Genomic DNA, 20,388 nt, shown 5'->3' with positions numbered 1-20,388 from the left:
TCTACTTTTTCTTTTCTTTTTTTTTTTTTTTGTGGCACCAGGAATCCAACTCAGGACCTTGTACTTGCCAGGCAGGTACGGCACCACTGAGCTACATCCCCATCCCTCTATGTATTCTTTCTTAAATTACTTGTATTTGAGTGTTGGTTCCCCTAAGCCGCCCGTCTTCTGATTTTTTTTCCTTTACTTTTTTGCCTTATATTCTGAGCGGTATCCTCAACTTTCTCTTCCAACTTACATTGTTTTTCTTATATCTTAATTTATTTTTAATTTGGGGAGGATTTTTTTTTTTTTTGGTACTGGGTTCGAACTCAGAACCTTGTGTTTGCAAGGCAGGTGGTGGCACCACCGAGCTAAATCCCTGGTCTGGGATCTCATTTTTGTGTTACAGATATAATTTGATTTTCTCTCTTGAGGATTTTTTAAAAACTCAGGTTTATCAAGGTATAATTTAGGTACAATGAAAATTCAGCCTTTTTTAGTGTTTAGTTCAGTAGGTTTTGGCAGGTAACCACCACCATAATTAAAATAGGATAGTTCTTTAAGAACTTTGACCACAATAATGGCAGTATTTTTAGGGAGTGTGTGTGTGTGTGTGTGTGTGTTTTCTCCTGTGGAGATGGTCAGAGTTCCAGAAGACCATCTTGTGCACTTTTTCCTAGAATGTATAAGCCTGGTTAAAAGCCTTTGTAAGTGGTAGGAAGAAGGTAAAAGAACTCAAAATTAGCATGTAAACTTTTACTTTATCCTTTTAGAATATGTTCCTCACATCCTCATTTATGCCTATTCCCATCCAAAAGACTAATTTACATTTTCCATAGAATAAAACTCCAGTCTTTCACTGGAATAGGGAAGGGGATATTAACTGTGTCTTAAATGGATAGTCAACCAACTTGTTTTTAGGATCACTTTTGTCTTCACTTCTTCAGTCTTTGGTATTGCCAGTTCCTATACCTTTTAGGGATTGGGGATTCTGCTTTGTAGCTTTCTTCGTTACTGATTTAGAATTTGGCTTTCTCAGATCTGTTAAGTCAGTTACCACTTTTGCTTTGCAATTTCTAAAATGTTACTGTCATCTCCTTTGTCCACATGAATTTTATGCCTCTAAAAATCTTTTACTATCATTTTAATGGAGTTTAAGGAGGATAGTAGAATTGTGTGTGTTCAGTCCATGATCTTTAACTGAAAAACCCTCTTTTATTTTTAGTGCTTACATTGTGGCATTCTGGACAAGACTCTTTATGGTCTAGCTTCTGCCTATTCTCTAGCCTCATTCCCCACTCTACTGCAACTGGCCCCCAGCCTAAGCTCCTGCCACATGTATCTACTTAAGAGATTTTTCAAACCATGTTGCCTCCTTCTTTTCAGTTCTATACCTGCAGTCCTTTAAGACTCAGTTAAGCTTTGCTGAGTGCCCCTTGGTCAGAGTGCTTATGGTATTATTGGAATTATCTGTTTACTTTTAAAATCTTCCATTCTAGAGACTTTAACCTAAGGCTACATGTGGAAGGGCTGCCCGTGAGTTAGCTACAGGAAATCTTACAATTCTCTAAAACTATTTGCATAGTTTTACATAACTGTGTATTTGGGGGGAATGTGGAATGTGCATCAGAAATACCTGTGGAGATTTTTTTTTAATGCAGTTGCTTTGGGTTCTACTTCACAGATCTACGGAATAAAGTTTTTAAATTTAGGTCTCATTAAAATGCATTTCCACAAACTTCTTAAATGATTCTTTAGAATGGATCTCTGAATATCTTCTACTTTAACTCCAGGGCCTCATCTGTAGCAGATACTTTTTAATGTATAAAGAATGAGGGAGGAATCTCTGTTTAGAATATGACCTAAAATAAATTTCCTCTGTATATAATTGAAAGTCACAGCATCTGTTTCCACCCCTACTTCTGCCTTTGGATATTACTAGGGAAACAAAGAGAATGGATTTTTTTCCCCCCCAAAAGAGGACAGGGCCGGGGATTTAGCTCAGTGGTTCCGGCGCCCACCTTGCAAGTGCAAGGTCCCGAGTTTGATCCCTGGTACCAAAAAAAAAAAAAAAGAGGGCAGCTTTGGAGAGCTAGCTGTAAAAAATGAAAGAAAAATTAAAGGATCACGTTTAGGATTAGTCAGATGTATATAGTCTGACTTTGGATCCTCTGGTTGCTTATGGGTTTTGTTTTGTTTTGTTTTCATTAACCTAGTCATGTTCCAAAATTTTTAGGCTTCTGTACATTTGGATATCAGAGGTACCATTACTCTATAGACTTGATTTCTAATTTCATTAAAATGGATAATGATGTGGAAAATGGGGAGATTGACATATTAACTTTGGCACAAACATACAATATTATTGTAATTGTTGTGACAAAAGAACATAATTTCCTGAAATTTCATGCTGCCACTGTGTTTAAGGTTTTTTTGTTTTTGTTTTTGTTTTGGTACCGGGGATCGAACTCAGGGTCTTGCACTTGCGAGGCAGGCGATGGCACCACTGAGCTAAATCCCCAGCCCTGTGTTTAAGGTTTTTATGATGTATAAAATACAACTATCTTCTACTTTACTTATAAGCCTTTTTGACACAGAATGGAGCTTTTGATGCATGTTTATATATGTATTAAAAAACGACCAGGTTCTTTTGCTTTTTGTATTTTCCATTTATTATTCTTATTTTATTTAGGTAGTTAAAGAGATTATGGCATCTGAAAATCACAATGTTAAAAAACGGAACTTTTGTAATAATATTGAGGATCATTCTACTGATCGTCCTAGAAAAAGGATCTCTAATTTCACTAAGAAGAACATGAAGGAGGTAAGTCCATGGTGTCTAAGTAATGGGTAAGATAATTTAAACTGACAGGTCTTTTGATAGTTCTAGTAAATTGTTTAAACAGTGGGAGGGTAATAATTCTTCATCTCTTAGAATTAAACATAATTAATGAAATGTAATCATTATAACCTTTTTTGGCAAGTATACTGTTTTGACATGCTGTAATTTGAATATTTTAGTTTAAGGTGAAGTTCAGAGGTTTTTTGTTTACCATTGCAAGATTCATTAGCATTGATATGATTTCTTTTAAACCATATTAATACTTCAACTCACTTATTAAGAACCTTATGATATATGACTAGTAATGTGAAAAATAGGGAGATGGATATGTTGCTTTGCCAAAAATGCCTACATATAATGTTGTGCTTAATGATTGAGATCATAGGATTAGGATAGAGAAAACACATCTGAAAAACATACTTGTTAAATTTTATATTTACTGACATGGATCATAAAATTTACATAACTATTATGAACTTAATATACTTTATTTTCTTTATTCAGGTTAAGAAATCTCCAAAACAGTTGGCTGCTTACATAAATAGGTAAGATCTTCTCTCCTGCAAGTGTACAGTAGTTTTCCAGAGGTGACATAACATTTGATATCACATGAGACTAAATTCAGAAGCAGAAACAAGATATCAGGTGTCTTCTGTTAAATAGTCTGCCAAATATTAGAGATTTGCAAAAAATTAAAATACTGCTATCCTCTCTCTTTCTCTTTCTCACTTTCTCTCTTTCTTTCTCTTTCTCTCTCTTTCTTTTTCTCTTTCTTTCTCTTTCTGGAGACAGGGTCTTGCTGTGCAGTTCAGGCTGGCCTTGAACTCACTGTGCAGCCCAGGCTGGCCTTGAACTTGTGGCAGTCCTCCTGCTTCAGCCTCCCAAGTGCTGGGATTACAAGCATGCACCACCATGCCTGGCCCTTGTCTCTCTCTCTCTTTTTTTTTTTTTGGTACCAGGGATTGAATGTGGGACCTTGCACTTGCGAGGCAGGCGGCGGCACCACTGAGCTAAATCCCCGGCCCTATTCTTTTTTTTTTGATTGCTAAGGAAAATGATTTTTAGGAGATAAAATATGATATATTAGTCTGTATGTTAATTCACTTTCCGTCACTGTAACAAACTACCTAAGAAAAACTACTTACAAAGAAGAAAGTTTATTTTGCATCATGGTTTCAGAGATTTCAATCCATGATCTCTTACCCTTTTGCCTTTAGGCCTGTGGTGAGGCAGTACATCATGGTGGAGAGCACATGAAAAAGGAAACTGGTCTCCTCGTTGCTATTGGGAAGAGAAGAGAAAATGGGACCAGGGGCTGGGCTGATTTTAGTCTCTTTGAGAGTACATCCCAATGACTTACTCTCCTTCAACTAGGTCCCACTACTAAAAGTTCTATCCCCCAGTAGTACCACAGGCTGACTGACAATCAAGCCTTTAACACATGGCCTTCTTAGGACATTTCAGATCCAAATTATAACAACATGTAATGAATCTATTATTTTTTAAATGAATTAACAAATGTTTTAAATTTTTCTCCACTTTAGTTTCTGATACAGAAACATCAGTAGATATTGACCACAAAAAATTCTGAGTTCAAATTTTAAAGAATGTAAAGCATCCTGACACCAAAACATTTGAAAATCACTGTATTCTATAAGATTTGCTGTTTTGTTCTTTCACACTTAAAATTAATCACAATAAACTTAAAAGTTAATCATGCAGTTTGTTACTTTGTTTAAAAAAAGATTAGATGTCTCAAAATTTGTAATTTTCTTATTTTCATAGCAGCCTTTAATATTTCATTTTCAAAGCATTTATTCATGTTTTTCTTCATTTCAATTTGGCATAAAGTATAATTCTTTTCATTGCTTTCTAGATAATTTATAATTTTTATTTTCCTCAAGAGTTAACATTTTATTATTCTACTTATTTCTAATTTTAGTGGATTACCATCAGAAAATGTGGCCTATTAAATCTCTTTAAAAAGATTTTTTTCTTTTTTTTCACTTAAAGAAAATAAATTCTTTTTACAGAACAGTTGGACAAGCTGTGAAAAGCCCGGATATCCTACATAAGGTGATCTATTGCAGAAAGAAAGTTCATCATCCCTTTCCAAATCCTTGTTACAAAAAAAAACAGTCCCCTAGAAGTGGGGGCTGTGACATGGCAAATAAAGAAAATGAGCTGGCTTGTGCAGGCCACCTGCCTGAGAAGTTACATCACGATAGTCGGACATACGTGGTTAACTCCTGTGACTCTGGTTCTTCACAGACAGAAAGCCCGTCATCAAAATATAGTGGGTTTTTCTCTGAGGTAAGTTGTTTTGTTAAGTCATTTTTACCTTAACTTTATTTCTGTTATGCTATTATTTTTGTTGCCTTATTCTAGCAGAATCGTCACCCATTGACTACACTTATTTGAGTGATAGTAACTTCTTGAAACATCCAAATTTGAGTCAGTAATTTATCTCATTTCTCTTAAGTTAGAATATGTTAAGATACAATAAAATGCTTGACAGGCTGCTATAAACACCCACAATGACAGTTTGGCCAATAGAGATTTAAATGAAGTTTTGGAAAAGGAGAAATTACAGTTAGGATCCTACAATTAGGATCACTAAAGGCATTACCCATGCAAACCCATTAGCTGCTCTAATTTAGTAAAATTGATCTTAACAAAACTGTTCGTACAAGTGCACATATTTTATATACATGCATTAGGATGTCCATTGACACATAGTTTTACTAGATAATAGAATCCAATAACCAAGTATCACTCTAAACAAGTTATATAAAGACTAGAGAATATGCTAGTGTTTTTTAAAAATGAGGTTGATCTGTTTTGACTTTGAAAACTTTAGTACAGGTGAAAAAGCAGAGTTTTTAAAAATACGGATAATTTTAAATTTTTCTAAGTGTTACTACATCCCTATTTTTCTAGGAAATGGTTTGGAGAGATACATACAAGTTTGTTAAGTGTGATTACTTCTGGAGAGAGGGACAGTGGATATTTTTGTGGGCCAGTAGAGTACATTCACTTTTTTTTGGTACCTGGGGATCAAACTCAGGACCTTGTGCTTACGAGGCAGGCAGCAGAACCACTGAGCTAAATCCCCAGCCCATTCACTTTTTCTCTTACTATGTACCATCATACTTGGGTGCACAAATGCTTTCAAACTTTAAATTTAGTATTCAGTACATTTTGACATGAAAACTTTCTGCTGGTATCCATCTTTTGTTTTGACTTGTAAGCTAGAACTTGTCAAAGTCGATTTCCTCCTGATTCATCACCCTTTCCAGCCAAAATAATTTGATTGGTACTCATCATTTTTGTACTCTTTATGCCTCCCAGAACCAATTAATACCATTGTAGTTCTGTTTTAACCTTTTTACAACTGGAGTATATTACTTTATATAAAAAGATACACATAAATGACTCAGCAACACTTGTTGCATAACTGAGTTTTATGGTACCTTTCTCATGCCATTCAGTTGGTAATGACTAGTCTGTATATTTACCTTGTTTCCATATTTGCAAATTAAGTACTAGGTTTGTCTGTCAGCAAAAAATTTATTTTCTAAATTATTGGGAATTTAAAAAATTGTAGCCAGAAAGGAAAAAACAGGTCCTAAATTTATTCACATCGTTTGTTTATTACGTTCAACTGCAATGTTCCTTTTGACGGCCAGTATAATGAATAACATTTGAATAATTTAAAACTATGTCAGACTATTTTCATTGAAAAAAATAGTTTCATATCATGTTTCAGAGTTCTTTTTATCAAATTAGCTTATTGCCTTTCAGGTTTCTCAGGACCATGAAACAATGGCCCAAGTTTTGTTCAGCAGGAATTTGAGATTGAATGTGGCTTTAACTTTCTGGAGAAAGAGAAGTATAAGTGAACTTGTAGCTTATTTAGTGAGGTAAGAGTGACCTTTTATGTTCTTTATTCAATAAAGTAATTTTCAATGTGATATTAAAAGTGCCTGTTCTATGTTTTCAGTAGCTAAAAAATTTAACTTCCTATGTGTAGCTTCCATAGAGACAACAGTATGGTTTAAATTACATTCCTCACTAATCTAAGAGTAACCAGAGTACAGGAAACCATCTGTTTATCAGATTGAGCAAAGCCATTACTTTTTTTGATTAGTTTTCTTTTCTATAAAGCGAAGTGATACTCATGTGAGAAAACTTAACCTTTTAAAAATCCCCTTTTTGCATGGGAATTTTAAGTATACCTTTCGAGTCTCTCAAAAGCTACCTTAGTGAGGCCTTCTTTGTCCACAGTACTTAAAATAAAACAACACTCCTTAATTCTTCACTCCTTATCTTGCTTTGTTTTATTTTTCTGTATAGTATTTGTCATTATCAACCTACTCTTTATATTTACTTGTTTATTGTCTGTTTCTTACCAACCTCCACCTCCTACACTCACATGCTAGAATGCAAGCCCAGTTTTCTACTGTAGTCCCAGCCCCTGGCTTATCGTAGACACTGAAATTACTTATTAAATAAGGAATTTCTCAAAAGCAGGGGTTTCAGCTCTTTTGGGTCAATCCCTGGTCCTGAAAAATTAAGAAAGGAAGGGGAAAGCAGGGAAGGAAGGAAGGAAAGCAGGTAGGTAATAAATCAGCAGTCTAAGGTATGCTATTTTTCTTGTACCCACAGGATAGAAGACCTTGGAGTTGTGGTAGATTGCCTTCCTGTACTCACCAATAGGTAAAAACAGCATTTTTCAGAAAAAAAGTAAGCTTAAAGAAAGACAAATTACAGCCTGTTTATATTTTTATAACTTAGTATTTCTTTTAGTTTACAGGAAGAAAAACAATATATCTCACTTGGCTGCTGTGTAGATTTATTACCTCTAGTAAAGTCATTACTTAAAAGCAAATTTGAAGAGTAAGTGTTAATCTAAATTTCAATTCATTTTTCTCCTTCAGCATTTTGATTTTGTGCATACATATGTACTAGATCAAGCTCCGTGAGATACAAGTGATTTTTGTTTTTGAAGGGGCTTATAGTATGATTAGGAAAGGAATATGAAATTACTAAAGAACAATTACAAAAGTATTTATAAGCATATACATAAAGTATAGCTTCGTGAAATAGATCGTGAAACTAGTGAAATTATTTTAGAAAGAAAAATCAGTGTGTATATGTGGAGGGTTTTTTTTTGGTAGGGAAGATCATCTTTGTAAAGGCTTCTTAAAGGATGACACTTGAATTTTGTAACAAAATGTCATTTCAGATATGTAATAGTTGGTTTAAACTGGCTTCAAGCAGTAATAAAAAGATGGTGGTCAGAACTATCATCCAAAACAGAAATTATAAATGATAGGTAAGTATACCTTCAAAGGTAAATGCGTACTGAAATTTTTTCAGAAAAGCAGCTTTAATAAGGTGATAATTTTATTCCATGATCATCAGTGTGTAATATTTAGGCTCTTTGTTTTCAGAGAAGTATTAAGTTGTGATATTGTTCATTTGTGAGAGTCACATAGAAGTTGAATTCAAGAGCGCAGGAACCCCTTGTATCTCTTCTAGTAAAACAATACCCTTCATTTTAGAAAAAATTCACAACAGTAGTTACTCTCATTTCTGTTGTATGAATGAACGCATCCTGCAGCTTAAGAGGCCCATGCTATCACAGTTCTAAAAACTATATTGTAATCATAATTTGAATATTGATTAGGTATGAAATATGTGGGTATTCTAGCAGATGAGCCATATTTTCATGAAGCCACAAAGAAAATATCTCTCAACAGTCTCTTTAAAGTCTATAATTCTTCCTGAGCTCTCAGAGTTTCCCACTTCATAGCCAAGAACAGGTTGTCCAAATGCCTAGTTTTCTTAGCTGCTTTGACAACTAAATAACCTTGAGTTTCCATGATTGACGTGTACTATTTTAAACAGTTGCTTCACTTTAAATAGTATGTAGTTCTCTTCTGTTAAAAATAGAAAAATTTAAGGCTGTTTTCATTAACTGTGTTTACTACCGAAGTCTAAATCCTACTGTTTTCCTCATTTTTCATCTTTTTTTCTTCCTAGAAATATTCAGATTTTAAAACAACAATTAAGTAGATTGTGGGAACAGGAAAACCATCTTACTTTGGTTCCAGGATATACTGGTAATATAGCTAAGGTAATTATATTTAAGCTTAAAAGTTAGGAATTAAATATTAAGATAATAATACTGTACATTTATAAATAAACTGTTCATATCTCTAGTCAAAATAATTTGATACTGTTCTAAGTAAGTCTACAGGCAGACCGACATGATAGCTCACACCTATAATCTGGTAATTCTGGGAAGTTGAGAAAGGAGGATCTCAGGTTAAAGCCCAGCCTGCACAACTTAGTAAGACCTTGTCTCAGAAAAACAAAAAACACCTGGGTTCAGTCCCCCTGTACAAGAAGAAAAAGGCTAAAGGCAGTTTCATTTTTGTGACTTAGTCTTCTGAGTATGAATATGTTCTAGGCAGGAAGCTGGAATTAGCAATTGAGTGTGTTTCACATACAGCCACTGAAATATTCTGCTAGAGAATAATGACCTAGTTCCAATCAGAGAAAAATATTTGAAAAAAAGTTAAGAGTCCAGATGAAGACATCAGAAAAGGCAGTGACACTCAGGAAACAAGACAAAGAGTATAATCAAATGGTTTTGGAATATTAATGTTTACTTTTCTGCTTTGCTAATGGTAAGCTTTTTGAAAAAGAACTGTTTAAATCAGAATAAATTTAACATTGCTCTTTATTGATTTGTTTCTTAAAGGAAAAGGTACACTGCTAGTTTGGATTGTAGTACTTATTTTTTTGGCTTTTGGAGACAGAGTCTTGCTATGTAGTTGAGGCTAGCTTTGAACTCACTGTATAGCCCAAGCTGGCTCAAACTTGTGGCAGTCCTCCTGACTTGGCCTCCAGAGTGCTGAGATTACAGGCATACGCCACCATGCCCGGCAGGATTATAATATTTAAACCTCAGAAAACATTGGTAGTTACAATTACAGAAAAAAATATTGTGGTGCATGCGTATAATCCCAGCATTTGGGAGGCTGAGACAGGAGGATCTCTACACATTTGAGATTAGCCTGGACTACTCAGCCAAAAAAAAAAAAAAAGTTACAAGTATTTCCAGCCTGGGGATGCAGCTCAGTGGTGCAGCACCTGCTAGCCAAGTGCAAGGCCCTGGGTTCAATTCCTGGTGCCAACAAAGAAAAAAGAAACCTTTCCCCCAAAGAGCCAGGTGTGCACACATCTGTACTCTGAGCACTGCGAGGCAAGAGCATCACTGCCAGTCTGAGGCCAGTCTGGGCTACATAGTGAGTTCAGGGTCAGCCAGAACTGCACAGTGAGGCCCTGTCTCTAAAACAAATAAACGAAATATTTCCATCCCATCACTGGGCATGCTGATGTAAGTGAACATTAGCTGCAAATATAAAAGTGTTCTTTGGTTTAAGAAAAAATATTCTGAGAGGATTTATGTCATGAACTCGTAAAATTTTTATTAGTTACCTTAAAAAAATGCCATCAAGCACAGTGTGATTGCTCTGTGATTTTACTGTATAGAATTCTTAATGATGAGAGTCTCATATACGTCAGTTTTCTAGAAATTTTCGTTTCAGTTTTTTAGAGTATGCATAACAAATTAGCATTAGAGGGAGAGGCCTTGTATTCTGGAAAGAAACTGAGAAGTGATTATTTCCTTAGAAACAATGTTTCTGAAAAAAAAATCCTTTCAATTTTAAATTTTTGTAAAAAGAGAAGCTTTATTGCAAACAGGACTTTATTTTTGAAGACTGTTGAGTGATTAAAAGTTCAGTGTGAAGTTCCCTATGTGTATAATAAAATCTCTGTTACAAAATTAAACCTCAGTTAAATTGTAAATGTTTGAGGGTAGAAATCAGAAAGAGTCTTTCACTAAGCTAGCCTTGATTTTATATAGCCCTGGTGGAATTCCTGTGAATTTTAACTAGGAAATCAGAGTTGTTTGAGCACAGGAACCAAAAGATTCACTCATTTAGCTTATATTTATTAAATATGTGTAATGTGTCAAGCCCTTTGCTAAACAGAAGCAGATTTTTTAAAAGGTTGAGTAAAACTTGTCTTTTACCTCCTTGTTGTCACATAGGGAACTTAAGGCAAATCAAGCAACAAAAAGGGGAAAAGAAAATGAATGTATTGCGTATGTTTGTATTTACTCTACTGGCTAATGAAATGTTTTTTGCTTTATCTTCTAAGGATGTAGATGCTTATTTATTGCAGTTGCTTTGAGAGATTTCCTCCACTAAAGAACAGTTGGTTATTTAAAGCATCCCAGGACTCATGATTTCCAACTGAACTGTCGAAGAAATCAAAACCATCCTTTTCTTTTAAAAAATCCACATAATGAAACCACTAATGAAACCCTAACAATCTACTTCACATTGAAGTGGAAAAATATCCAAAACGAGCAGCTTCAACTTCAGTGAGGTGAAAGTGCACTATGAAGATTATTCGCCTTTGCCCCATTTGGGACTTATGGTTATTTAGTAACATTGTTTTAAGAACTACTGGGTTTTAATGCAATCCTGCATTAGAATATAATTTATACTATGTGAAAAAAATAAGACAAGACTTATTACTAGGAACCACAGAGACCAATCACAGATTTTTTGTGTGTTTTATTAAAAAAAAACACACCTAAATGTGTGCAGCTATTTTCCTATGTTGAAGAGACTTTCAAAGTTTAAAACATCATAGTAAATAATCTTAAAACTTTTTGTACACACTAAGATATTGTGTATACAAAATACCTTACTTATTAATAAGCCAGTATGTTATGATACCAGTATCTTGTTTTTAAAAAATTAAAACCAACATGCTTCTGGCATGATAAAATCATGGAATTTATCAGGGGTTTACATTCATGTAGAATGCTTTTGTTAAAACATATTTCACACCATTTTTGAAATGTGAGAATATTGTTAATATCTCTGATTTTTCTTTTTGCCAGAATTTTCATGTCATGTATGTATGTATTACTGCTATATAAAGAAAAAGGTGAATATGTATTTGTATGAATGTTTAACTGGAAATGTCCATGGAGCTGGCTAATTTATATTCACTTTTTATTGTGTATAGATCTCTAATATTTTTCATTTCTGTATCATTTAAACTTCATTTGAGTAAATCACTAAATATTTCTATTTTTTGCTTTTTTACTTCTGATTTTTATATATACACTACATATGTCTTAAAGTTACAGTGCTTTAGAATTGTTTACAGCTAATGCTGACCTTGTATTTTAAATTCCAACACTATGCATTACTACCTCCTCCAGTGGTTAGTATGAAATGCCAGCTGACTGTATGTGATTATTTTTGTGTCTTTTTTAAAAATACCATTTGTAATGTCAGTGAACCCAATTCTTTAAAGTCTTAATAGCTCTAAATCTTAGCTGTCTTGAAAGTGATTGGGGTTTAATTCCACTACTAGTGGTTCATACATCATCTTATCTTTAATAAATCTCTGACAAGCATCCAAGGGTAGATAAAATCAAATTTCTCTTCAGCACAGTAATCCTAAAGAATACAAATCTTTAATATTTATGTAGTTAGTAACTACTGATATGAATCTCCAGCATCTTTCTTGTTGTAAAAATGTTTAAAATGATATCTTTCACTGAATTCTATTTTTGCATAGCTATATTTTATATAGCTATGTATTCTTCACAGTGAGTATCAACTGTAGTAATTGGTTGTTAAGTCTTTAGAGTAATTTCGGATTACTACACTTGTGATTTGAGAGAAATTATTTAAGTCATTTCTCAAGATGTGGGAATTTGAATCGTAAACCTGCACCATCTCTGTGAAATCTTATGATGAAATACAGCCTTTTTTTATTCCTATTCCTTTAGTTATCACTGTTTTATTTAACACTTTGCATGAATTAACTTGGTTGGAGTATGGTGCTAACGAGACTGAGGACAAGAGCATGATGCCTAGAAGTTCGCTAACTTTATGCATGCACAAAATGATTTCGTGACTACAGATTACACCTTCTCCCAGGTATCCATCTCTTAAATTTAACTGATTACAGGAAAGATGGTATGTATGGTTTATCATAAATCCTTATCCTCAAATGGAAGAAAAATGATTGTTACATTGTTACTGTAGTCTTCTGATATTTACGATAATATATACAGAATAAGATATCTGAACTACTGTATAATTTTTAATTTTACAGTATTAATATGGGTCATATCATTGGCTAAATAGTATCTGTAAAAGTCAAATTTCAGTAAACCAAACATCAGTGAAAAGCACAAATAAAAATGAAACAAAGTAAGAAATATTATCCTTTAAACACTGAGTTCTTTTGCCTAAATTTAGGTTTGTTTATTTTGTTTGTTTTGTTTTTTGGTACCGGGGATTGAACTCGGGTCCTTGCACTTGCACAGCAGGCAGAGAAACCACTGAGCTAAATCCCCGGCCCAAATTTAGGTTTGTTGAAGCCAAGTAAGATAATACTTCATTTGATATACTCATCTATATAAGGAAGCAGTCTTTACCTCACAAAGATTATTCAGGAGATTATTTACAAAGATTATTCACTCCGAATTTCTTTTCTAGGCCTTTGCAGTTTTCCTTAGTACCTACCTCTCTCAGTTATGGAATTGTGATTAGTATTAGGTGATTTTAAGATTCTTGGAAAAAAAGATGTAAAAGTATTGTTAAATATTTCTGTTGCTATCAAGCTCTTCTTGTGCTACTGCATTTTAATTAGAGCAGTCTTGATATCTAGAAAAAGCCAAAACAAGTGTTTACAAAGTGTTTGGGCTTTTGTATTGACCTAGTTTGGGACAATTGCTATTTGTAGTTCATTTGTTTCATGCTGCTAAGTAGTATACAAAACTACTCAAGGTAGCCTTTTTAGCTTTTTTTTTGGTACCGAGGATTGAACTTGGGACCTTGTGCTTGCGAGGCAGGCACCGGAACCACTGAGCTAAATCTCTGTCCCCTTTTTAGGTTTTTTACCTTAGGTTTTCTTTGCTAACTTTGCAAGTATAGGGACAGAGAGTTTATTGAGATAATAGAAGGTTATAATCAAGTAATTTGCATCTACTAGGGATAACGAGTAGATTTTGTATAATGATTAAGATCAGAACAAGGGTTAAAAGTTGGGAAGCAAGTGTTATCAGATGGCTTTTTAAATTAACTTTTGACAATAACCTCAAAGATAGTTGGCACTAATTATTTACATGAATCCTGAGATGTGAAAATTTGGATATAGGTATCTGTATTCATTTTGGGAAGTCATAGTATTAAACTCTAAGGGTTACCAAGGAATTACATCCCAGTGCCTCCAGGCATACTTGGTACATGCCATTTGCATAGATTTAATGCTCTGTTTCTGGCCTTTGAAACAGTTGTTTTCTCACTTAAATCATTTCTGTATTTTTCAGTGTTTATACAAGCAATGGGTAATTAATTGGAGTGATAGTTGTTAGCTATTGGATACTGGTAATAGAAATCATTTAAGAGTAGCTAAGTTAGTCAAGGAGTCTGAAAAAGCAAGACTATTTCATTTTATTTCCACTTATCTTCCTATTTAAGAGGGAGATTATGATATCAGTTGCCTTTGACAGTTTAAAAAAAATCACAAATAGCTAGCACCTGGAGTGACCTGTTGGCTACACTGCTTCTTCTCTTTCATCTTATTTTCTGATGACCTGAGATAGAAACAGTATTGCTATTGGTAGGTATTTACTCCTATATTCTTTCTCCCTTAATTTCTAACCTCAAAAATTGTCAAACCCTTTGGAACACACTGTTCTTCCTTTATAATTCTGTAACAAGAGTATAGAAAAGCTTATTCCTAAACACTGTATATTTCTAATTTGTAATATAACTTTATGAATAATAGGACCAACTATAACAATAAAAGTAAATACAACATATTATGTATCTACTATCCTGAGTACATTTTCCAATGCTGTACGTAACATAATATTTGAATACTATTGTCTATAATTATAATTTTCTCTGGATCAAATTATTGATTTAACAGTATCCTCTAAAGTCAAAGTTCAATAAAAATTAAGTACAACTACAAATAAAATAGTATATACCACGGTATTTTTCTTTACAGACTGTTAAATAGTTACAAAACAAAAAGATAGTTGCTATTTATCAGTAATTCCATACAAGAACAACCCCACAGCTGTTAATAGATTTTTATTAGCAAAACTTATAATATATTATTACTTTATTATACAGAATTAAGAAGTTTGCTATTGGTGTTTGTTTTTGCAGTGCCATGGCTCAAACCCAGGGCCTAGGGCATACTAGGCAAATATTCTACCACTGTGTTATACCCCAACTGCCTAAGAAGTGTTCACATGGAAATGCTAGGAGTCCAGGTAAAGATTCAGCCCCCAAATACCCTGGAACTGGTGTTGATTCTTAAACTTTATAAAGTATTTTTCATTTTCATTCAGATGTCAGACAAGTTTATTTTTATTATTATTATTATTTTAATATCTTAGATCTGGCCAGTACTGTTGTGACACTGGATTTCAACAAAAGCTCTAGAAAGAGATGATCCAAAGTATTTTTTAGGGAAAGAAAGAGTTACCATGTGAGTATTGTAATACTGCGCTGAGTCAGCAGATTCACCTTCTGTAGTTACTTTGCATCGATTTATCAACCAACCCTACAACATGGAGCCTGGATTAGGGTGTTAAACTCCACCTTCCAAGGGCTGGGGATGTAGCTCAGTGGTGCTGCACCTGCCTGGCAAGCACAAGGTCCTGAGTTTGATCCCCCGTACCAAGAAAACACAACTACCTTCCAAGACTCTTGAGTAAGACCATTTATTTCTTTTCTGCTTCCTCTTTTTTTTCTTTTTTAAAGAAAAACACTTCATTAGCCCCCTGGATAAAATTAAGTAGGTGAATGGTGATGTGTCTGACCTCTCTTATCCTGCAGGACACTCACTTGTCCCTCCGTACAGCTGCAGCCTAGCTTCAGTGACAGCAGGACACAGCAGGGCTGATGTCTCTCAGCCAAATTCCAGAGCTCATGGTGGGGGGGGGGGTTGAGAGATGCCTAACCTTTCCACTTTATAGTCCACATTCTTTCTTCCCTACTTAGACTAGGTAATAAGAAACCAACAGCCAGGTATGCCAGTGCATGCCAGCCCTTAAGAGGCTGAGACTGGAGGATCACCAGGAGTTCAAGGCTAGCCTGAACTATAGTGTGAGACCTTGTCTCAAAAAACAACAAAAAAATCAACAAAGGGGAGAAATCCAATCACTTCAGTCCTTTACTAAATTAGTTTTATTTATAGTTAAAGATCTCAAATCTTGTAAGTTATTTCAAGTGAAAATTTTTACCCAGAATAGACATGGATGTTCTGAGAAAACATTAAATTATACATTCATCAAGTACTGTATATGTTTTGCCCAAACAATTCTAAAATTATATATTCTGTTGCCTACTGAAAGCATCCATTTGGACATCTTGTACACATTTTAAAAAGTCTTGAACACATCTTAAATTCAGTATATCTCAGATGTGGTGGTACATGCCTATAATCTCAGCACTTTAGGAGGCTGAGGCAGGAGGATCCCAAGTTCAATCCCAGCCTGAAACCAAGTTTCAAAAAATTAAAAGAGGACTGGGGATGTAGCTCTGTAAAGGCCTTGGGTTTGATCTCTGGTACTGAGCATGCACATAAACAAAATTTACCTCATTCTGCTCTTCCACTTCCTTTCGTTTTTGTCCCTCCTACCTGCACAAATAAAAGGTCCTCCTGGATCCTGGGTTTTTGTTATGGAATAGCCTTAATATCAGTGACTGTCAAGCTGCAAACCTCTGAACCACCGTTGAATCATCTATTCAGTCCTTTTGCTGCCATCTGTAAATTTCATCCTTCTCTTTCTTTTCTCTCATTAACTACAGTATTCTAGCTTCCAGCCTGGTCTCTGGCCCTGGTCTTGCATCTCTACAACCCACTGTGCACATGCTGTCTCACAATACTTTGTAAGGTCATGGCTTCCTTGAAGGCCTCAGGAGAGAGTTGAAAAAGTATTGTGTCTTAGTTCCTTTTCGTTGCTATAACGATAACTAAGATCAGATTTTTTTTTTTTTTTAGGTACCGGGGCTTGCGCTTGTGCAGCAGGCAACGAAACCACTGAGCTAAATCCCTGGCCCCTAGATCAGATATTTTTAAGGAAAAATTTATTTTTTTAAAAGTTCTTGAGGCTGAGATCAAGGACATGGTGCTGGCATCTAGTGACAGACTTCCTGCTACAGTGTCATAAGGCAGAGTGCATATGTTAGCTCAGGTCTTGTCTTCCTCTTCTAAGCTCTTGATACCATCATGGTGGATTAACCCTCATGACCTCATCTAGTCCTTATTACTTACTCCCCAAAATCCCCATCTCCGAGTACCGTTAACTATGAATTTGAGAATTAAGTTTTAAGCACATGAACATTTGGGTTACATTCACACTACTGCATGTGGTTTGCAATCTCTTGATACCTTGCCACCAGCCAGAATAAGCTTGTGGCAGTGTGTGGAATCATTACACTTCTGCAGATGATTTGAACACCACAAAATTCACCCAGTTAATCATTTCCTTAATCATCAGGTCTCAGCTCAACAGAGTTGCTCTGAGAAGTCTTTGTAGCCTTTCTGTTACAGGCTTTTGCCAGACACTCATCAGAGCTGTTCTTACCCTACTTAGAATTGTTTGGTACAGTCATTGCTTATTTGTTTTCAGACTTCTCGTTCACATTCTCAGTACCTAGCACAAAGCCTGGCAAGTACTTGGCATTTAGTTCTTACTGAATAAAGCGAAAGTATGGAATCTTTAGACGTAAGTTGCATAAGGAAATAATTTAGTAATCTAGAAGCATTTTTAGCCATAGCAGCCTAAAAATGAGTAGTTTCCAAATAATCTCCACAGTTTTCTTCTTTTTGCTACACAAAATTGGTTTATACATGTTATTTAAATTGGTTTATCTTGTAACGAGATAAAACCTTAGCTAAAATGTGTTTGATTTTAAGGTTGTTTGCTTATTTTTCTATTGTATGGTTTCTACATTTTACATAATAGCTGTGTATGTAAGGACTACCTATAAAGTGCAAAATTAAGGTATTTTCATGTAATGTGTAAAATGCACATTTTCTTAGAATTTACAGTGTCCCTTCGGTATTTTCCACTTTTATCTGAAAAATAATTGAGAATAATGTGAGGTATAGTGTGGTTTCTTCATTGTAAGTTCCTTTTTCAAAATTACAAAAGTACTTACATCTGAAAACAGGTCTGGGGATTTAGCTCAGCGGTGCTGCCTCCTGCTTCCCAAACGCAAGGTCCTGAGTTCAATCCCTGGTACCAAAAAAAAAAAATCAAACAAACTTATTTCTGAAAACAGACTAAGAACAAAAAATAAAATACCCGTAGTTGACCCAGAGGGAACCCTATATTCTTCCAGATTTTCTTCCATGTGTATTTATACTTTTAATCCAAATGAATTTATGCTCTATATAATGATACTTGGTATGTTATTTTCTACTTTCCCTGCACTGGAGGAGCTTCAGGGTAACTGAAAAGCTTTTTTGCTTATCCAAACTATATGTTCTGAGCAGATACTGTTAAATTTCTTTGGAGAAATTGGAAGATGCCAAAAAAAGAATTTTAAGAGTTGCATTGGGGTTTTTTTGTTGTTTTTTTGTTTGAGTTGCATTGTTAATATAGGACTTGTTTTCCTTAATCATTGCTAATTATTAACCTTTTTTATGTTAGGAACAGGGCTTGCAAGGAAAAATAATGTGATTCTTTTTTTCTTTTTTCTTTTCTTTTCTCTTTTGAGGTGGGATCTTGCTATGTGGTCCAGGCTGGCCTTGAACTCACTGTGTAGCCCAGGATGGCTTTAAACTTGTGGCCATCTTTCTGCCTTAGCCTCCCAGTGCTGAGATTACAGACGTGCATCACGATGCCTGGCTAATAATGTGATTTCTGTAGTTTGGGGGGAAAAAAGGTTTGTTTAAATAATCCTAAATATTTGGGACCAAAATTTGAACTTAAATTATTGTATATTTTCTCAAGTAATGAAACTTTTTTTTGGTACCGGGGATTGCACTTTTGAGGCAGGTGGCGGAACCACTGAGCTAAACCCCTGGCCCCAGTTTTCTTACTAAGTAGTAGCTCAGTCTTTATAAAACTGGCACAACATTAAGCAATGCTACGAGTATTTAATCAATATAGAATTAAGAGTTAACTGTAAGATTCAGCCCTTTCAAAAGAAATAAATTCCTGATATCCTCTCTTAAAATATTTTCTACAAAGTTTATTTAATAAGGTGTTTTTACCTGAGTGATTTTCTCTCAACCTAAATATTATTCATTAGATTCTGTGTTCTTCATTAAAAAGTAATTGTTGCATTCTGTTGTTAAGGACATTGAAATTGTGCTAGAAATGAATAAAAATTAATGGTAAGACGTAGGAACCGAGGTAGGTAAATATATATGTGTACAAACACATATGTGTATGTGTGTGCATATATATATATATGTATATATGAATATTATCCTGTGCCTTCATAATTACTACAATCAACCATAAAGAAACTGGTTTATACCCACCCCCAATACTGGGAATTCAACCCAGAGTCTTGTACATCTAGGCAAGCCCTTTACCATTGAACTACATCCCCATCCCTTTTTAAAGTTTTATTTTGAGACAGATTGTCACTAAGTTTCCCAGGCTGGCCTTGAATTTGTGATCTTTGACTCAGTCTCCTGAGTAGCTGGGATGGAAGGTGTATACCATCAGACCCAGTGGGAAATCATTTACTTGAGCACTGAATGAGAAATTCTGATAAGGAGGTTAGAAAAAGATTATCACAATATATCTTTGCTTGTATGTGGATTAAGGAGCTGGGTTGGTTTTTACAAATAAGTATACTGTTAACTCATTCTCAAATAGCATATTAATGTTTTTACACTACTACCTAGGTGGAATTCCTCAGCCTTTATCAGCTCTTAAAAATCATCCTTTGTGTTAGCTTACTTTTACAAAGAAGCATTTTGAATGTTCCTTTTAAAGAAGTGGTAATAAAGCGGTGTTCTCTACATTATTCATATAATTTCTTTTTTTACTTAGCCAATTAATAGCAAAGCAATCAAAATAAAATTGTGAGTACCTTACTAATTTTTAAAAATTAGAATATTTTGTGATTTTTTTTGTTTTATCATTTATGGGATTTTAAAACCAAAGCCAGAATTATCTTTTTTTTTTTGGTACCGGGGATTGAACCAGAATTATCTTGTTAAAGGTAACTAAATGCATGCAAGTATAGCAATTGAAACAAAATATACTTACCATGTTAAGATTTTAAGAATATTTGATAGTAATGATTTATGTAATTGTTGTGTTAGTCTAATAATTATTTCTGCATTGTTAGATTCCACATAGTTATTGAATCTAATGACGTCATTCTACAAATTTTCAAAATATGAAATAATAAAAGTTTGCTTTAAAAGTTTCTGATAACTTTTAAATAATAATTAGAAAT

General features: G+C 34.4%; 2 protein-coding genes across 7 annotated transcripts in view; one reads left to right on the top strand and one right to left on the bottom strand.

Annotated features, from left to right (window-relative positions):
- The window catches only part of LOC110345186 (uncharacterized), an 83,095-nt gene that overhangs the window by 32,436 nt on the left and 30,271 nt on the right, over positions 1-20,388 (bottom strand). For 2 of the 5 annotated variants that reach the window (XM_087207556.1, XM_087207557.1), the window contains 2 exons: positions 18,124-18,200; positions 4,028-4,105 (listed from right to left, as the gene is read on the bottom strand). Coding sequence is in view for 1 of the 5 variants with exons in the window: in XM_087207557.1 (XP_087063683.1) it covers positions 4,028-4,105; positions 18,124-18,200 (155 nt within the window). In the remaining 4 variants the exon portion in view is untranslated. Of the gene's footprint in view, positions 1-4,027; positions 4,863-18,123; positions 18,201-20,388 lie in introns of those variants that run through there. The other 3 variants (XM_087207555.1, XM_087207554.1, XM_087207553.1) reach the window with 2 other exon arrangements.
- Katnbl1 (katanin regulatory subunit B1 like 1) lies at positions 2,685-12,710 on the top strand. 2 transcript variants are annotated; one of them, XM_004861494.4, is made up of 9 exons: positions 2,685-2,806; positions 3,329-3,369; positions 4,858-5,137; positions 6,629-6,747; positions 7,493-7,543; positions 7,634-7,723; positions 8,073-8,162; positions 8,873-8,966; positions 11,063-12,710. In XM_004861494.4, the coding sequence occupies exons 1-9, from the start codon at positions 2,690-2,692 to the stop codon at positions 11,093-11,095; spliced, it is 915 nt and encodes a 304-aa protein (XP_004861551.1). In that variant the 5' UTR covers positions 2,685-2,689; the 3' UTR covers positions 11,096-12,710. The 2 variants fall into 2 exon arrangements, with proteins under 2 accessions (XP_004861551.1, XP_087063677.1); XM_087207551.1 differs by lacking the exon at positions 7,634-7,723.

The sequence above is a fragment of the Heterocephalus glaber genome, unplaced genomic scaffold (assembly GCF_053883595.1).
Source record: "Heterocephalus glaber isolate CG9 unplaced genomic scaffold, H.glaber_assembly_v1.0 deba00000809, whole genome shotgun sequence".
Taxonomy (NCBI): Eukaryota; Metazoa; Chordata; class Mammalia; order Rodentia; family Bathyergidae; genus Heterocephalus; species Heterocephalus glaber.
The sequence above is the reverse complement of the archived record's forward strand: the minus strand, read 5'-3'. Positions and strand labels throughout refer to the sequence as shown.

What these genes read in the sequence shown, in the direction of transcription:
- Katnbl1 (XM_004861494.4), top strand. Translation starts at nt 2,690, where the DNA reads ATGGCATCTGAAAATCACAATGTTAAAAAACGGAACTTTTGTAATAAT. An exon ending in CTAAGAAGAACATGAAGGAG is followed by an intron (nt 2,807 to 3,328) that starts GTAAGTCCATGG and finishes TTCTTTATTCAG; the next exon opens with GTTAAGAAATCTCCAAAACA. An exon ending in ATAGTGGGTTTTTCTCTGAG is followed by an intron (nt 5,138 to 6,628) that starts GTAAGTTGTTTT and finishes ATTGCCTTTCAG; the next exon opens with GTTTCTCAGGACCATGAAAC.